General features: G+C 44.3%; 1 protein-coding gene and 1 pseudogene across 2 annotated transcripts; both read right to left on the reverse strand.

Annotated features, from left to right (window-relative positions):
* Nucleotides 1–1,641: 1,641 nt before the first annotated feature.
* Nucleotides 1,642–17,173, reverse strand: LOC144135330 (uncharacterized). 2 transcript variants are annotated; one of them, XM_077668028.1, is made up of 9 exons: nt 17,044–17,173; nt 13,956–14,149; nt 13,488–13,661; nt 13,270–13,353; nt 5,424–5,489; nt 4,528–4,584; nt 4,070–4,266; nt 3,834–3,999; nt 1,669–1,897 (listed from the first exon to the last, which is right to left on the reverse strand). In XM_077668028.1, exons 1-9 carry the CDS (start codon nt 17,076–17,078, stop codon nt 1,743–1,745), a joined length of 1,128 nt encoding a protein of 375 aa, XP_077524154.1. In that variant the 5' UTR covers nt 17,079–17,173; the 3' UTR covers nt 1,669–1,742. The 2 variants fall into 2 exon arrangements, with proteins under 2 accessions (XP_077524155.1, XP_077524154.1); XM_077668029.1 differs by lacking the exon at nt 3,834–3,999 and having other exon boundaries at nt 1,642–1,897.
* On the reverse strand, nt 14,874–17,026 carry LOC144133674 (uncharacterized; annotated as a pseudogene).
* Nucleotides 17,174–19,504: the final 2,331 nt, after the last annotated feature.

Below are 19,504 nucleotides of genomic sequence, written 5' to 3' on the forward strand. Positions count from 1 at the left end.
TGTGATAATTTGCTTCTGCACCACACCAGCAGTGCTCTCCGACTCAAAGATCATTGTCCTGAAGCCACCTGCCTCCGTATCATCACGAGTTCACACACCAGTAAGCTCATTGGTCGACATTTTTTACCGAATTCGACTTAGGGCCGTCGTACGATCGTTTTGGAGCGGCTTCCGCCAGGCCCGTTTGGCAAGTGGGTCCCCCGTTTTTGACCTCCAGACGTAGGGCGCAAATGTGTTTCACGACCACTTTGGCGCTTGTGAGCGAGGCGGATGGTCCCAGCATTCCGATTGGCGCACCCGGCAGCTCCTGTCGTCCAATCGCGTGCGGCGGAAGAAGCATGCATGCTTGTAGCAAGACACGCAGATATCTTGCAGTAGAAATTGCCCGTATTAATTGCGGCGTACTCGAGACATCCGTTGCGTCAACTTTTTTTTTTTTGCTGCGGGATTTTCGTCGAAGGTACAATTGTGGTCGGCTGTGATATGACATGGATCTCGGTGCTGCCGACTCCAACGGCCGCGAACCAATTCGTGACAAAACTTTACAATATCGCAGGAGAGCCTGATCATCTGAAGCTTTGCTGTGGGAAACGACATGTGGACCATTTATATCCAAGGGACCAAAAAACGCGTCACATCGCGATCGTGAACTCCTCGTTCGATCGCTGTTTTCACAACGTTCGACGATTTTCCAAAATAACAGAAGGCTACTTCCTCTGAAAGCAGCCCCGCCCTCACGATATCAGAACAACGACGCAATTCTTATTGCGAATTCTTGATCGGGTCAGGCCAGAATACAGGCTGCTAGCAACCGTCCGTAATTATAACCGGGATAATCACATTTTTCAAATGGTTAAGATAACATAAGTAAAATTTTTACTCAGTTATTCAAAATTGTACACTGCAGTGTTTTTTGCATTGCCTAAGCATTTCCTAAGCATTTGCACAGTAGTTGTCACTTTAATATGTAAACAACCTCCTCCCCAGCCACCTATAGTCAGCTGACTGTTCACACAAAATAAATGCTTATCTATTGAATATATAAGCTGTGTGTGTGTCTGAATTCTGCATGCATTGAAAATTCACATTTTAGCACACTGCTGTCAAACATAAATGCAAATTCTTTCGGTCCGAGTGTTATCCGGGGATATCCTTGACACACTGAAGCAAGTTTTTGCCTCTGATATACACAAATAATTAAACATAGTCAAAAAAGTATAGCCGCAGTGAATGACTCTAGATGCGTTCACCACAGCAGAGGTCGGCCCTAATAAAAAAGTCATGAAAAATTCGTTGGAGGCACTTAGATATCCCTTCCCAACTGAAAAAACGACCTCGGCCCTATGTTGGGCCAAAGTCGATAGCCAGCCTGGCCGACCTTGGCCCTAGCTTGGCAAACTAGGTTGGGCTGAGGTTGGGATTGGTGATTGGCCTTACACCGGCCGACCTTTGGCTGCCAACATAGGGCCGAGGCCATATGCCGACCTTCCAGTCGCCAGCCAGTGCCCTGCTAGATTGTGAATCTATGACAAATCGTGGTTACCTTATCTATATGACATTCGAAAACTAAGTTTTGGCCATCAGGAATTCGACCTGTATGCACAGGCATCTTGAGGAGAAACACACAATGAAGACAAACTTGCAGCAATTATTAATGTCTTCCTTTATGCAGACATCAGCATACAAGCAGTTCCACTCACTGTAAACGCACGCCTACTGTGCAATCTTACAAAAAAATAGTGTTATTCTTCTGTGTTCACTGCCTCCCTTGCTCGAGTCGGCTGGCGCCTATGGCTCCGGCCACCTTCACGATCTTGCACTCCAATCAGCCAGCGCTTTATGACAGCACTGCTATTCTTCAGGGATGCTTGGTCAGGGTAGTGTGCTCTCAGGCAGGCTACTATAAAAGAAGAGAGCAAAAACAAATGCCACCACTTCAGAAAGGCTCAAACCAGCTCAGCTGTGATATTCCTACCAAATAATCCAGTGCTTTGTAGTCCAGACTCGGATATAACAGTAGTCAGCACTATATTCTATTACCATTGCAATATTTACTTTGAATCCAACATAACATGTAGCAATGAGGGCAACATGCAATAAACTAGAATATCTGTCCTTTGTACAATACATCCATTATATATTTGTAGGCAGTCTTCAATGTCTTCACAATAGCATTATAAATGTTTTAGCCAAAATCAGGGCATTATATACTGAAAATTTGGCATTGTGTGTACCGTTATAAATAGCACTAAACAGTTGCCAGCAGTATTAGAAATTCATTTTTTTTTTTACAACTGCATGACACCTGATGCAGCATACAGTAGCAATTTCTAAACCTGCAATAAATCAGCTACACTGCCACCAACATGCAAATTGACCTTTAAATACAGGTAAATCTTTTACAACCTGCATTTTGTTAGGTCCATGTCACAGCAGTGCCAAAATAAAGAATGAATACGAAATTTTTTCATGACAAAGTAGACTGAATAGAGTAGAATTTCGAAGCACTTCAAATTTTTTTCCTAGAAAAACATTGCGGGGTTTAATGTCCCGGGAGCAACACATGGACTATGAGGGACACCTTAATGGAGGGCTGCAGATTAATCTAGACCACCTGGGTAACGTATGCTGAAATCGCACAGCACACGAGCACTTTTTCATTTCGCCTCAATCATAAAGCCGCCAGCGAACCTGCAGCGCTGAGATCAGCAGCTGAATGCCAAAGCCACTGAGCCACCACAGTGAGCAAAAAACAAAAACTTTCCTTCGCAATGCCACGTCCCCACAACATAGATGGGCATTGTCAATCGGCTAGTCACATTCTAATTACTGACACCTACAAATTTACTAAAACCATAATTTATGTTTACACTCATTGCACGTACCTACATTCCTAAAGTTCCTGGGAGAACTGAAACACTGAAACAGGAATTCAGTGCGCCACGGTGTTATTTTGGAATAAACCACCAGTTAAATTTTCCTTTTGCACTTTTCAAGCAAAATAAATCTAACAAGGTGAATAATGCAAACACCATACTAGCAACCAAAAATTCCGTATATGTGCGAGCCAAGCTCTTCAGCTACCTTGTACTTTTTTAGTACTCATCTAAAAGGACCGCAGCGGTGGCCAAGTGGTTGAGCATCCGCCTCGCATATGTGGGCGGTGCGGGGTTCGATCCATAGCGCCGTCGGGTACCCACCGGTGATACAATGGGTACAAGCTTTCCCCTGGACTGGTGCTCGGCTTATTTAGGGTGAAATGCTTGGGAAATGGGTCTTCGACCCCACCTTGAGAATTTGAAAATACCTTGTGCCATGGCGCTCTTTGGCCATAGATGCTCTTGCGCCATAAAAATCCATAATCACCATCACTCATCTAAAAGCAAATAAACCATGTTTTCACCTTTCCGCTGCCCATGCAACCAGCATAAAAATCTCCAAGTTAAGCCTGTGGCCTGTTTGGGTCACTTAAAAGTAAATTCATACATTTCACTATGTTTGCAATGTCATATACGCTGCATAGATAAAAACCTGCTGCATAAATAAAGAACAGCAAACAACAACAGAAGTTTGTGAAGGAAAGAATATTCAAAATAGTAGATTCATTTTCTGTAATGACAAAGTTGTCAGAAAATTACTATATACCTTTGTACGGATAAAATGAGATACCTTCTGCAAAAGCGACTCAGGCTATGAGGAACGCCGTAGCGGAGGGCTCTGGGAATTTCCACCATTTGGTAAAATGTGTTCTACTCAAGAATATATGGCTGAAAAAATGACCAACCTGTTTAGCACAGCATGACAATTCTTCACCAGTGTAATCAATCACTTACCCAGGATCATGTTATTAATGTTCTTCAGCTCAGCAAATGCGTGCTTGCAGCCGCGAGACCCTTTCCAACTGAATCGCAGTGATGCTGCTTTGCTCATTAAGTTTCGCATCAAAATTCGAACAGTGTCTTGAAAATCCGTGCCGCCAAATCTTGAGCAGTAGTTTGTCTGCAGACGCATCATACCAAACATTAAAGAAAAGCTGAGGAAGAGTTTAAACAGCAAAAATTAGACTTACACGTACTTCCATGTTTCCTTCTGAGGAAAGATACTCTTCAATTGCTTGGACATCTGCCACTGTTGATGCAGGTAGCTTTGGGTAATCTTGGGGCAAAACTAAAGCTCTTGTTGCTTTGCTTGCAGTTAGCAGTGACCTCAAACTCTTCAGCTCGATGATCATTTTCATCTGGTTGTCAAAAACTTTCTTTTCAAAGGCTAGAAGCAAAATAAGGGCAACTGTGAGGTAAGATCCAGAAAAAGAATTTGACTTCTCCTAAGTAGAAAGCAGAGCATCTGCACTCTATGCACTACAGTCGAGTATTTAGAACTTCAAACCTATATATCTTATTCTTGTTTACAGGCACGATATAACTGGTACATCAACATCTGAAGCATTGTCAAATGCAGTGCATCATATATTGTTTGGACAGCAAATAAACTGGTACTAAAGAAAAAAAGCTGTAGACGCACTCATACCAGTGAACCATGCAGGCAGGCTACCGGCCTCTTTCGGGGCACTTGTGTTTGCAGGAGCTGTGACAAACAAAAAAATATGGTACGTATTTTTATACACATTTCCCGTAAGGAGCATCTGATATCTATGCTATAGGAATTAACAGCTGTGCTGTTACACAGCATTAAGTTGAAATGTTATTAAAGTCGAAAGAGCACCACACAGACATTCTACAGTTTCAAATGCCTTCGAAATGCAAATTTGTGTGCCCCTGTGCACAGTGTCTTCAAGCTATAATTTGTAAAACGAATACTTACAACTGAATACCTACTTCTAAGTGAATAAATGTGAGCTGACCCTACACGAAATGCCTTTTTTATTTACTGTGAGGAATGCAGCTACTCAATGTGGTGGCTTGGTGGTGTGGTTTGGCCTTCACCAGCTTAGTATTGAAGTCCATGTTCATAAGCAGCACAACACATAAAGGGAGTGAAATGACACCATGTAAACATACACAACAAAAATATGTCACACCATAAAAGAAAAGCACTCAGCCCACAGCAAGGCTTTTAGATATAAGTTGCATCCAGTAAACATAAGCCCCCCAATTCTATGCAGCACATTTTGTTACTCATAACGATGTATTCTTGCAGAGTCCACCCTCATATGCTTCAAACATTCAACTAAGGTTATAAAAACTAAACTAGGCAGCAGCAGCGTCACTGTAGTATGCCAGATGTTGAAGCTTTCGACTGCCTCTGGAAACCATCATGAAGCAATGTACAGTTTACACAAGTCAATGGTATTCGGAATTTTTAGTGTTATTCGACTCATTTCAAGGTGTGTGCGGCACAAGATAGCATAAAAAATTAATAAAATTGAAAGATAAGGTTGTTAAAAAATGCAGCAGATATCACACCTGCTTCACAATCAGAGCTACTGCTGTCCTGACCCCACGAGGATGTGGTGGCTTTGTCCTGAAGACCTGCAATTTCATTGCAGAAACGAACAATTTTTAGATGTAGATGTTTCAGTCGTAAGCAGAATACATTGCTGAATCTAAGACCCATGTAAGCAAAAGAGAAATTAGTAGGTTACTGACAGCAATGCAAATCACTACTAAATGATGTACAGCCAGCTTGAAATGAACTACAGACAAAATGAAACACTAAAATATATAGTGATAACTCCATACCCGCACCATGCTTGGAAAATATTTCTGATAGGCGAGACATTCCTGGAAGCTGTTTCATGTGCCTGTTGAATGTCGTAGGTGACTTATACCCCTGCTACACGGGCAGGGTTAACCGCGGTTAAGGAAACCACGGTTAAACGGAACCATGGTTAGCCGCTGTTACACGGTGAAGGAAACTGCGGTTACGCAGCTAACCGCGGTTATCGCTAACCGAGATTGGCAACCTCGGTTATCGTCATTAACCGAGAAGATGGCGGCGCCCACAGAGACAGCATGCAGGCCGGCCTCCGATGCGAGACGTACGAATTGGCCTCCGCCAACAACGGAGAGCCTGATACGAATCTGGGAGAACCATCTGCCCTATCTTCGTGGGAACGTGAGGAACGCCAAAATTTATGCCGCCATCACAGCCCAATTGAACGCGGGACTACCTGCCGATGAGGGACCCTACAGCACAAAACAAGTTCGGATGAAAATTGACAACCTGAACAAAAAGTACCGGTAAGTACAAATGCTATATTCTGTTGCCCGTGCATAATATTGTGCGGTTCGCTGTTGCACAGCCGCGTCGGGACGGCTGCGCTCAGTGTGAATGACGCGACTACTCGGAAGGCATGTAGGGCTAGTGTACACACGGCGCTGCGGACCCATTACCGAGCAGTTCACTAGTTGTTCCTACAAAAGTTATTTGCATCTAAAAACACGTCTAGTTTTGCGTTCGGCTGGCATGAAATGGTACTCGCACCACTGCTATCGGTGGTGACGAATTACGAGGTTTCCTGTACGCACTAATTGCTTTTATTCAATGAGAACTGCAGAATTTTTTTTTTGCGAGGTTGTTGATAGACACGCGGTGGGTTAATTAGCACGCGTCCTCTGTGCATTGTCTGACCGCTTTGTTTTCGGTAAACCACCTTTTTAAAGAAGTTACATCACGATTTAATTATGCATCGTTCAGTATATACATAACAGTGCAGTGTAAATACATTTTCAGTTGGTGTTTTCGTTAGTTTCATAGCATTATTCTGAGTTGCTGCTACAAACTATTATGTGCTGTAATTATGAAGCATAATTTTACATCAGCACTGTCAGACATTTTACGCAATGCTTAATAGATTGCATGGAAATGTAAATAGTGCTCTCTTTGTTTAGGAAACTGAGGCGTGATGGCACAACCACCGGCTCACAAGGAATTGGATGAGAGTACTACCGAATGCTCCACAAATTTTTGGGAACCCTGGCAACTAATGACGATACCTTGGTTGAAGAAAGTTTTGAGGTAGTATGTATTTTCGAAGTTCCAAAGTGTTCACGTCTGAAACTAAATTCAATGACATAAATACGTGTAAATAGAAAATATTCATAAAATGATTTTTATAAGATGTGTTGGCTATGTTGGAATAAAGCTATGAAGGAGTGTGGACTAAAAAGAAAATTTGTGACAACCATAAATTGTGTACTGCACCACTGCACTCGTAGGATTTTCCTCACCAACACTGCGCTTAAATCTCAGTACATGACTTTTTAAAGTGGTAAGACGAGCTAGTTAGTCTTGGTACGTAGAATGCGTATATTTTTCAGCCGAAATACACAGGACCCGGAAGAAACAAGATAGACGCAGGACGAACGCTGACTTCAACTGATGCCCTTTTGCTGATTTATGTTTTGTATGTCCGACCAATTTTAGAATTTGGATCTGTGCTGTTTTCTGGTACAGCTACTTACAAAATTCGCCCGCTCCTTCATTTGGAGCGGGAAGCGCTTCGGTTGTGCCTTGGCCTCCCCAAATTTGTGGCCAATATCGTGCTTTATCTTGAACCCCGTATTCCTCCTTTATTATCTAGATTTCAACTCCTAACTGTTCAGACGTGCCTAAGGATATAGGAATCGGGTTTACACTGCTCCTTGTCTCTTTTTTGTTGCCAGCCGACTTCCTTTTTTGGAGTCCACTGGCCTAGATTTCATACCCCGCAGGTAGTTCTGGTACAAAATTTGCTTGATCCTTTAAATGTTCTTTTGTATAACATCCTTCCAACAAAAAACAGTGGGTCCTCTGTAGAAATTGTCTATGATGACATTTTCTTGAAAATGCTAAGCATTTACCACCCCGCATTTTAAATGGATTATTAGAAGACCATTTACAAAACCTACCTATTAACTTAACGATAGCTACTGACAAGCAGCTGTGACAAGTTCTGGTACGGCTTCGGTCATCCAATGTAAGAAGCCTTTGTCTGCCTATGCATGAGATGTGTTATCGTCATGGACATGTCCCTCTTGCGTTGGTTACAAATTTGGATTACTGCAATGTAAACAAGGTTTCGTTCGATGCTTTACAGGTGCCAGAGGTGGCAGCTCTGGTTGAAGGGTCTGAGGTGTTGGCTACTTGGGAGGATGCAGGTGAAATTGATGCCAGCCCGAAAGATGTCATTGAGCAGCAGGAAGACAGGCTCTACAGCATGCCAGCTCACACAAGCACCAGCATCGCCGCAGTTAACCGATGTTCCAGAGATAAGGACAACGTTGCCGCTGCAGATGTCATAACTACCCCCAGCAGCGGAAGGAAACGGGCTGGCAACTCCACAATACAGCAGCTGCTGGAGCTGCAGAAGGAGGAAGCTGCCACCGCTGCCAAGCTCGCCAAGAAGTCATACAAGCTTCAAAAGAAAGGGCTAAAACTGCAAAAAGAATCTAACGATATGCAAGCCTCTATGATTCAAATGATGCAGCAGTATTTTGAAAAGCAAAACAAATAAACAGCTAATCACAATTCTAGTATTGTATTTGGTTTTATGGCGCATAAGCAACTCAGGCTATCATGTGCCAAACACATGGTATAATCTCGAAAATTGGGTGTCCTCAGCGACAGTCCTTGTCCAGACAAGGACTCCGAGGAGCCCATCAAATCAAAACATAGACCTCAGCCTCCTTCTCAGGCCTGAGAAAATAGATCAGGTGCATCACAGAATGCGTCAAGGCACAGGGTAAGAATTTTTAGATCCAGTAGTTCTGTGATATTATATTTTGTTTAAAATCGCCGCTTCTTTGAGAAAACCAAAAACAGATGAATTACCTACAGGTGGTTTATTGCCTAAAAGTAAATTGGGGTGGAAGGGAATGCATTCATTGTAAAATACTGTAAAATATTTTTTCCTTAGCCATTAGAGCTCTGTGCACGAGAATAAAATGTGATTCACTGTGAGCTCATCTCCACATTTCTCACATAAAGGTTTGTCTTGTTTTGTCATTGGAAAGTTGTGTTAGGTGTGTGTGTCCGATGTGCAGGTGGCATAAAATTACCTCTATAAATTGCTCCTGATGCCTGCATTTTCTCCATTCTCCCAGATTAGGTTTTGCTAAATGTAGCTTATTTTCTTCACTAGTCCATGTAGACTGCCATTTTTCTTTAAGTTTATTTTTTGTTAACTTTATGCATTCTGCACAGGGTATGTTTACAGTCCCGACTTCCTTATGGCGAGTTTGAGCAGCGCACCACGTTAGCTCTCTCGTTTACTCTAATTCCAAGATCGCCTGTAATCCAACAGAGCTTAATTGCATGTCTTTGTTTTATCAGTTATTATTCAGTTATTATGTTATGTAGTATATCTCCTATTAAAGGTTCTCTCACATTTCTGGCATTCAGTGCTATGATTACACTCAGCGAGTCCATGTTGATAATGCTGTTTGGAATGTTCTTTCCGACTATTTTTGATATAGCCACCGAAATGGCATAACATCTCGAGGTTGTATCATACGCTTTCTCGAAATTTAAAAAAAAACAGCAAGACAGCGTTTTGTGTACAAAAGCTTCACAGACAGTATTTTTAAGATGAACCGGGTGGTCTGTTGTGGAGCATGCATTTTTGAAACCGCACTGATGGACATGGAGAAGCTCACGGGGTTCTAGCACGAAGGTTAGTCTAATGTTCATGATACTTTCAAAGGGTTTCGCAAGGCAGCTGGTGAGGGCTATGGGCCTATAACTACTGGGAAAGGTTGCTGGATTTTCAGGTTTTAAAAATGGAACTATGATGGCCTTCTTCCAGGCTTCGGGTAGTATATCCGACACCCAAACCTTATTAAAAAAATTTAAAAGTACCTCTACGGCAGGTTCAAAGGAGTGGGACAGCATTTGATAGTGTATTCCGTCAGGGCTGTGTGCAGTATGTTTACCAGCGAACAAGACTGTGTCGGTTTCTTGAACTTTAAAAAAATTATTATATAGTTCATTTGTATATCCACTTGAGGGAGTCTGTTTCTCTGCTGTGTTTTCTAGTGTTTGTAGACTTATAACCACAGCAACTTACTCAATCTCAGTATTTCTGTACACCCTAGTTACGGTGTTATAAATATAAGTAAAGATAGAAAATCCACTGCATATGCCAGTAAACTAGTCAGCACAATGAACCTTGGTGTATGCAATGCAATGAAAACTTTAATTTTGGGTTAAATCAGCAAAAGATAATTCCAATAGATAACTGAATGAGCTACTCTTTTGTCAGTACATATTGAAATACATTAAAACCAAGCATGTATTGGTTGCACCTACAGTAGTGCATTTCATACAATGTGTTTTGACCTATTACGACGAGATGCGATATTTTGCTTTTAACATTGCAGTGCAGTAATTGCATGGAATGTAAATTGAGAGCATGAAATAACAGCATTTATATCACAGCATCATCTAAGCTTCAAAAGAAAGGACTGAAGCTGCAAAAAGCTGCAAAAAGAACTAAAAGGTACACAAGACTGCGTTTCAAATGATGCAGCAATATTTTCGCCAGAAAAAAAGGAGCAGGAGATTAACTATAGTGAAATTGTAATTACACTACAGGACATTGCAATTCACTACCACATGAGAGGCTCGAGACCACAATATTGGTGCTCAGCCAAGTTTTTGTGCGAAAAATATAAATAAAGGAAATGCCATTTCATGTTGCAGCAAAGTTAGGTTGCATATAACCCAATGCAAAGTTTTGGCTGGTACATTACACATTCTGCTGCCACAGTGGCTCACTATAGTTACGATGCTCGGATGCTGAACCGAAAAACACGGGTTCAATCTCGGCTGCGGTGGTCGAATTTCGATGGAGGCGAAATTCTAGAGGCCCGTGCACTGTGCAATGCCAGTGCACATTACAGAACCCCAGGTGATCAAAATTTCCGTAGCCCTTCACTACAGTGTCTATCATAGCCTGAGTCGCTTTGGGACGTTGAACCGTCATAAACCAAACATTACACATTGTCAACAAAACAATTCAACAAAGAGACGGCCTGATGTGATAACCTCTGTCCTCAATACACCAGCAAAGACACTAAAATTAAGCACGGAATAGCTACACCTATATTTATGAGTTTCATGTGTTTCAACAAGGCAGGACGAGACATAATGTTCTGCTTTGAACATCACAGTGCAGTAATCAGAGTAAATGGCGAATATAAAGCGTGAAAGAAGAACAGGGTTTCACAACAAAGCTGTACTCACCATCATATTAGCAATTCAAAACAACTGATGTAACAAACTCGTTAGGAACTTCAGTTCAAAATAAAATAGACAATGAAAAACAGGGCACAGTCTTCGGCTCACAGCCCACTGAAGCGACTTCATGGACACAATCCAGGTGGTGCATTGTTCAGTTGCCAGCAAGGAAATTTGCTAAAACATTTCGAACCTCTGCACCACCTGGTGTAGACCGGCTAGTTGTGCATGCTGGCTGAGGCCTGTTGACCTCAGCAGAGTGCATGCATTCAATCCAGCTTGAATCACACCGATCCCCGAGCTGTTCACACATGTTATGCAGCACGCAGCACGCACGAATGATAAGTCTCACATTGACAAATTTGTTCTCCGTGCCTTTCAATAAAATCCTGAAACGTGCCTTCAGACGGCCAAAAGCGTTTTCAACAACCCGTCTCGCACTGGACAGGTGGTAGTTGAAAACTTGTGATGGAGAACCTGCTGGCCCTGGCTGCGGAAATGGCTTCATCACATGGGTTTGCAGTGGGAAAGCCTGATCTGCAATTATTAAAGGGCAAACTGACACTCCATTGAATGTTCTTTTTCCCAGCTGGAACAGGTCACTGGACAGCACCTTTGGGACACGTGACTTGAGGAACACATCAGAGTCATGGTTCCTTCCGGGTGTGCAAACATTTGTATACATAAACTTATATGAATGGTCCACCACTGCAAGAAGGATCACAGAGTACCAACCCTTGTAATTATAGTAATCCGCAGCTTGTTCTTTGGGTGGGCACACCTCAATGTGGCAACCATCTAAGGCTCCCACACCTTGGGGAAATCCGGTCACTGCTGCAAATTGCCTAACGTGCTCCTCCAACTCGTGCCGTCGTGGGTGGCGCACAAATCGCGACTCGAGGACACGAACTATAACGGCGCAAAGCTCACGAAAGATGATGTTAACCGAAGCACGGCTAACTCCGAATACGTTGGCCACAGTTCTGTCCTCGGCAGAAGACGCCAACCGGTAGAGCCCGATGGCTACCCTTTTCTCCAAAGGGATCGCATCGCGCATGTTTGTGTCGACACGCCTCATGCAGTCACAAACGTTCACCACATAATTGAATGTGTATCTGTTCGTTCTGAAGTGTCCTCTAAAGTCGTCGTCCGAGAGGTGAGACTGGGTTGTTTCCCACCATGACGGACCTCGTGGATAAGCCCATAGGCACCTGTCACGCAAAGCGATTCGCGCAGTGATCACCATGAGCTGTTTACGGCACCTTTCTGCACGTCTTCGCTCCATGTTAAGTCTTTCCACTTCAGCGAAAACTTGGCGCTCCCGGATTCGCCGCTGTTGAAGCCTTGCTTGCATGGACATGAAGAAGGTCCAGAATGCCTCATCTTCGCCGCTTTCATTGACGACTGGCCTGGTCAAAGCCATTACTGCTCATGCAGCAGTATGTGCACGGCCGATGCTACACAAAATACAGCAGCAGTCGGGACCACAGGCAACGCAGCGGATGAATGAGCGCATTCCACGAGAGATTTCGAGAAAGAACGAGAGTGGCACCAATGTTTACAAACTGTTTTAGCCTGTCGCCCTTTTACCGAAGCAGGCGTAGGCTGAAAAATATCTCACACGAGTCTTCTGCACGCCGTAAAGTGCATTTGGTTTTAAGAAATCATGTTTAAAAAACAACGTGGCGAAAATGCTGCCCTCATTTGTGAACTGCGACTATTTTGCCGATCGCCGCGTCATTTTTATTGTTTTACCCTAGAGGGCGCTAGTGACTAATAACAGCCGCCTCTAGCCGCTGTGTAACAGCAGTAAACCGCAGTTCGCGTTAACCGTGGTTAAGCTCGGTAACCTCGGTTAAGCATAACCGCGGTTAAGCCAGCCGTGTAACTAGGGTATTAGAAAGCACCCTTGGAACTTGTCTTTCTTTTGCAGCCACGAAGCCATCTATAAGGTTTACAGAGACATTTTGTTGCACTATGCTCTTCGATTTTTGATTCAATGAAGCAGTTTTAGGTCAATATATACTAAACAATATAATTATGCCTAATTGCTTTCACATAAATATATGGCTGCACACAGCAGTGTTATACCTCGAATGTGGACTTGCTCTGAAGAGTTGCGTCTGATGGGAATATGCTCTTGGACGTCTTGGCTCATGCCAGATCCTTTCCCTCCTACATGAAAGAAATATTGCAATTAAACAAAATAACTGCCCCACAGAAGAAAAATCATGTATTCAGCAATAGTGCAATTAGGAACATTAACAAACAAGTCACAAGAAATGAGCGAAAATGCAACTAGCACTCACTTTTCATCACAGTGCCTGGTGACCGACCCTCGAGGATGTCATCACTTTCACTGTCCGAAAGAAGCACTGCCTTTCGCTTTCTCCGGCTCTTTTTTTCAACAACTGAGCCTTCTGAGTCCAGGTGTGATGTCATAAGGGCGTGCGGAAGACACTCTTTGGCACGCTCATATGTGCCTGGGTCAAGAAACAGTTTTAGAGCACCCATGAGATATATTTCAAATTTTACCAACTGCATATAAACAATTTTTAGTAAGCACCTTTGTGCAGTGTGTGGCGACTTCATACAAAGAGTCCTTGTTATGTTGCATCATCCTTAAAGGAGCACTGTTGCTAAACACATTCTTCCTAACCTTACACCAAAGAATAAAAATTACAGTACTGAAACAATATATGTCCACTACAGAAGAGCAGACATATACAGCCTTGTGCTATGTTATCACTATAAAAATGAAACAAAATGGTGCTCACTTTTAGTTGCAAGAATTCTTGCCTTGTAACCTTCCCAGTCGTCCTCTACAGGCACTGCTAACAAGATCATGCGGTCAACTTCTTTTTTTGCTGTTGGTGGCCAATAGCAAGTTGCACCATCAGCTTCCATTTTCACCCAGCTTTCAGGCGCCATATATGTGCTACCTACGTCAGTGAACTCCACAATGTGAAACCTGCAGGGAGAAGTATCATAATAGGTTTGAACAACACATGGCACATAAAACAAACACCAAATGAGAGATAGACATGGAAGTGTGGCACAGGAGCCAAATGCGCTTCTAAGAGATACAGAGCGAAGCAGAGCTACTTCACAATTAACCTGTAGCTGGGGTTTTCGGAAATCAGCATCAAATGCAAGCAAGGCTATACGTACTCGCATGCTTTACCCAAGGGCAGTGTAGTGACTGTCGCTGTGGCTTAGAAAGTGAAACACCCTTGGCTCCAGTTTAAGAGTTAGAAGCAAGAGCTTCACAACAACAGATTGTGTGTGCATGCATCAACACAGCACGCATATAAAACGCTGCAACATGCTGACATGAAATGATTGCTGTGCTTACGTTTTAGAAAAATGTCTGAGCAGGTGTTTCGTAGGCAAGAAGAAACACACGGAGCTGAAGCTTGAAAACTCCAGATGTCACAGCCACAAACACTTCACAATTAGCAGTTTTTCATTCTCACGTCACAACTTCACAATCACCAGCACTTCACATCAACAGCTTTGGGTTCGCAGCCACATATACAGTGCACTGACATGATCTTCATGATGCATTAGTAAAAGCACAGTGGTTTTCAAAAGCCACAAAAGCACCAACAACTGGAGTATGAAAAAAATCGGAAAGGGAAAACAGCGAAAAATCCTTTTCTTTGAAAGGAAAAAGCTGTCCTTTGCAGACGACCTCAGACAATAACGATTTTTGAAATGCCTGGGCAACATGAAAAGAAGTCAGAAGAGATGAAACAGTGAAAAAAAAACGTCCTTTCCCTTGAACGGCAAAAGCTGGCTTTTGCAGACAACGTCACAAAATAAAAATACTTCAAGATTGCTGCCACGAGACGAAACTTTAAAGACTGACAGTAGCGATGACCTACAGGGGCGGGTGTAGAAGTCTCTTTCGTTCTTGCACAGCTTACCAACAATGAGTATCTTGGACCCAGACAAAAGAAAATTGCTGGCAAGAACAATCCTGTTTCCACTACGTAAGAGGCAATTGTCAGGCTGTTTTGTTCTTATAACGCTCTCTCTCCACGTCACTTTTCGGTACTGCTTCAGGGCAGGGTACGACAAAGCAGGACCACTGGAATGACAAGAAGAGTGAAGGACTTCATACGCAGAAAATTCAGCACTGGATCCATTTTCAACAACTGAGCAGGCTTGTTCTTCCATGATTCTGCTGTACAGCTGCTCCAAAGGCTTCTTCCCACACCTCACATGGGCCTTGAGATCTTTCAAGTAGTTCTCAAAAGCAAAACAACTAAAGTTATCCAGGCAGCCAAGCTGCCGGCAGTCATTGGCCAAGTGAATGAGACCATGTACATTGTAAATTAAGGACTTTCCCATAAATTGACTTGCACTTGCTTACAAAACTGCGCAGCAACTGATCAGCATAGTCTATGAAACAGTCCATTGATGAACAAGAAAGAATTGCAATGCCAACATGTAACTGTAGAAAATGCTCATACATAACCCTCGGAAAAATTTTCTTTGCAACAACAGGACCTGAATACAGCAAGAACTGTCTGAACTCTGTAGCCTTCCATCGCTCAAACATGTCAACTGCTCGGGGTTTTCGTGCAAAATCACTGGCTATATGCTGTCGCATTGTAGCCAAATGTCCCGATAATTGCATAACTGAGAAGTGTGCCAGCCGCACCTTAAGTGGACCTCTCAACCAGTAACCAATAAGCTTTCGCACAACAGCGAGGCACACCAAATGCATGTAGTCTAGTGGAAATCTCGTCACCATCGGGATACCAATTGATGTCAATGGGGAAATGCCTTTGTAATGCTCTGCCTGAGTTTGATCAGCAAATGACTGATCGGTGCGCAGTGGGCTGTCCATGCTCTGGTAAGTAATGCGCCCAAGATAGACACCCTTAGTGCAGCACTTGTCACATCTGTAGTAACCAGAAAATAATTTTGTGGCTTTCACAAAGGCCTTCGCTGGTGCATCACAAAGAATGGCTCTTAGTACCACCTTATAAGCTATGGATTTGTGTAGAATACCATTTAACAGCAGAGGGCCCATTTCTTCAATGAACGCTTTGAGGTACTCATCCAGACAAGTCGGTTTCGATGTGCCGCAAAATATCCCCACAGGAAAAATAATATCAGATTGCTTGCTGCGAGGGTGGTGAACCTGCACAAGTATGGGCCATACTTGTGTACAACTAAACAGAGGCAGGCCATCAATGTTGACTGATATTGAGAGAACATTACTTGGAGCCGAATGCCACATGTCTAATGCACGCAATAAGCCGCTCTGAAGGCCAAAATGAACGTACTCACCACTGCCGAGTTGTTCAAGTGGTACGCTTTTTCGCGTGGACACAAGAGCAGACTGTGTCTTAGGAAGATCAGTGAAGTGCGGCCTAAGAATGTCAAGCAGTGAATTAACTGCCGCTCTCCTGATATGATGCTTCACAGCCCAAGCCCTCAACTGGCTCCTTATCCCCTCTGGACACTTGTCATTGTCGGGAACATCAACCAAGTCATGTTCATCAGGCTCCACGGGACCAGCGTTTTGACCGTGCAAGTCACTTCCATCTAACTCAGCTTGATCTGCACTTGAACACTGTGCCTCAGCTGCCACGACAGAGGATTCAAAAGTATTCACTGCTGCATATGCTTGCCCTAAGCTGTCTTCCAGCGGCGCAAATCTATCGTTTCCAACGCTTGCTAATCGTGATGGATTGTCGGATTGCAAATGGGGCAATGTCTCAGAGCATGCTGCCGCCTCTGCGTCTTCTGCGACTTGCTGCAAACACCGAACGCTGCCCGTCTTCGCCAGATAAAGCTCTTGGCGACGTTTTGCCCTCAAGAACCGCTCCATGATGATCGAGGTCTTACCTTCCGACGTATAGGTCAGGTGGCACTGTTGTCATAGTGAAAGGCCAAGACACTGGACGAAGGAACAATCCAAACAATTGAAGGACTATGCCAGCTACGCCGCTCCAGCGTAATACGGAACTATAGAGCATCGGAGTTGAAAAAAACGCGATAAGAGTATCACGCCGCAGATTCAGTCGTTGTGAGTGACACCGCACTTTCGTAGATGCGGTGTCAGAAATATGTTCGTAAGGAACAAAAACAAAATAAATTTGTTAATTTATTCTTTGCTCTCAAATTATGGAAGTCGAAATTTACATTGCTTCACTGCGTCCACTTGAAAAAAAAATTACTTGCCAGTTTCAATCAATTATCGAAACCGAAACTTTTGAGTTTCGGTTTCGTTTATTATTAGAATCACGGGACTTTTCTTTCTATCTCTCGATGCAAAGTACTGCACTCATCCAACAATTAATTAAATGCTCAGCATTAAAAAAATAGATGCCGCAGCATTGCACCTGCATATTGCTTATAAATATACATTTCACCGATCGATAAATTAGGCTCGATCACCAGTCATACGCGCACACTGTATACGTAAAAATAAAAATGTTTGGGATAATATGAAACGTCGATCGAGCGTCTCGATCGTCCGCATTTTCCGCGCGCCTACTGCGTGCGTCTTGTGGCTGGATGAACACTGGCCAAGCAAGTGGGAAGCCAACCATGGCCCTACGATGGTTCCCGTTTGGTTGCCCGAGCATTGGGTACCGACTAATTCGCTATCATTTGCCGGTCGTAGGCTGAACGTTTTTGGCCAACTATTAACCAGCGCAATTGGCAGCCAACCACGGCCCGGCTTGGGGCCGCCATTGGTTGGCCGAGGATACCGGCTGCCGAGCGCTGTCCAATTGCTTACCGATGGTCGGCCGTCGGCCAATTTCCCTTGGGTTAACTGCTGGAAGGCGAAAGCCGTTTGCAATTTTTACCCAAATTATAGATCTTTCGGTGATCTTAAGGTCATGTAACCTGGCGATCACGTGACATCACAGTGTGACGTGACCTAGACGGCGATGTAACGGACGGACGGTCACCGCGGGTAAGAGCCATTAAAGGCTGTCGCCTTAAATGCATTAAAGAACTTTTGTGATGTAGTTGAATGCATTGGAATACTGCGAGGGTAAACTGCTCTCTGAAAGCCAAGCAATAGCTCTTAAGCCCCAACTCGATGGACACATCCTACGCGTACCGGCGGAGCGCCCACGCGCAAGGGCGTACGCTGGATTCTGTCTGCGCATGCGCGAAGCGCGCACAGGCGCTAGTAGGGCGCAGATATATACATAAGCCCCAATGCGCCTTTTTCACGACGCGACTGCGCATGCGCCCGTGGAAGTACGGCCGAGCGCCTGCGCGCCCAGCGCCGCGCCGCGACGCGCGTCGAAAAAGGCATCCACCTCCATGCTCCCTAGTGTTCACTTTTAATGTTTTTATGCAGTGTATATCTATTTTATGTAGTGTACTATTTACCTCCCCCCATGTCTTTCTTCGGTCCCCTCACCTCTTTTATTTCATTTCTCCCACCTGCCTGCGATCCTTCTTTCCGCTGCCCCAGCTCAGGTGCCGCCGCACGTGATGGCAGATGCCGGGGCTAGCAAAAATCTTTTACCTTTCTTTTATGTTATTTTAAATAAACCACTACCACCACCTCCATGCTCCCTGTCCTGGCGCATTTCCCCTATCGAGCCGACAGAAAGAATTTCAAGCGTGAAGAAAGGGGATTTGGGCGGTGCTGAAAAGGCGACTTAAACCGCGACGAAAAGTTCCAGGAACCTGAAAGAGCTTCAAGCCATTAAGAAAAAGTCCCGCGGTCCTCCTATTGTTGTAAACGGGACCCAGGCGCGGATATCTGCGCCCTGCTCGGGCCTGCGCGCGCGTCGGAAGCAGGGTTCCGTTCCTGGAAGCAGGGTTCAGGTTCCTGGAACTTTTCGTCGCGGTTTAAGTTGTCCTTTTAGCGCCCCCCCCCCCCCCCGACCCCCGCCAGGACCAGTGGAGCCCTGGAATGAGGGACCACCCTTGCTAAGGAGCCCCCGATGGCGGCGGCGGCTGCGGCAAGCGCCAAGACGCAGCAGCAAGGAGACTCTCCGGAACTGACCAAAAGAATTCAATAAAGTTTTTCATTCATTCATTCTTTCTTCACGCTTGAAGTTTCTTTGGTCGGCTCGAGAGGGGCAACGAGCCAGCACAGGGAGCATGGAGGTGGATGCCTTTTTCCGACGCCCGGCGCGGCGCTGGGCGCGCAGGCGCTCCGCCATGCGCCTAGAATGTGCCCATCGAGTTGGGGCTTTATGGTGTACCCAGTGCGACAGAGAAGATCAATGTCAAACTAGAATGGGTGCAACAACATGGCACTAAGCTCCTGAAGGATTGGAATCTTCCCATTTGGCTACCAACTCCACGAAGTACATGTACCTCCAAAGTAAAC

The sequence above is a fragment of the Amblyomma americanum genome, chromosome 5 (genome assembly GCF_052857255.1).
Source record: "Amblyomma americanum isolate KBUSLIRL-KWMA chromosome 5, ASM5285725v1, whole genome shotgun sequence".
Lineage (NCBI taxonomy): Eukaryota > Metazoa > Arthropoda > Arachnida > Ixodida > Ixodidae > Amblyomma > Amblyomma americanum.

What these genes read in the sequence shown, in the direction of transcription:
- LOC144135330 (XM_077668028.1), bottom strand. Translation starts at nt 17,078, where the DNA reads ATGACAACAGTGCCACCTGACCTATACGTCGGAAG. An exon ending in TAGCTCTGATTGTGAAGCAG is followed by an intron (nt 4,585 to 5,423) that starts GTGTGATATCTG and finishes TGTTTGTCACAG; the next exon opens with CTCCTGCAAACACAAGTGCC. An exon ending in CCTGCCTGCATGGTTCACTG is followed by an intron (nt 4,267 to 4,527) that starts GTATGAGTGCGT and finishes TTTTGCTTCTAG; the next exon opens with CCTTTGAAAAGAAAGTTTTT.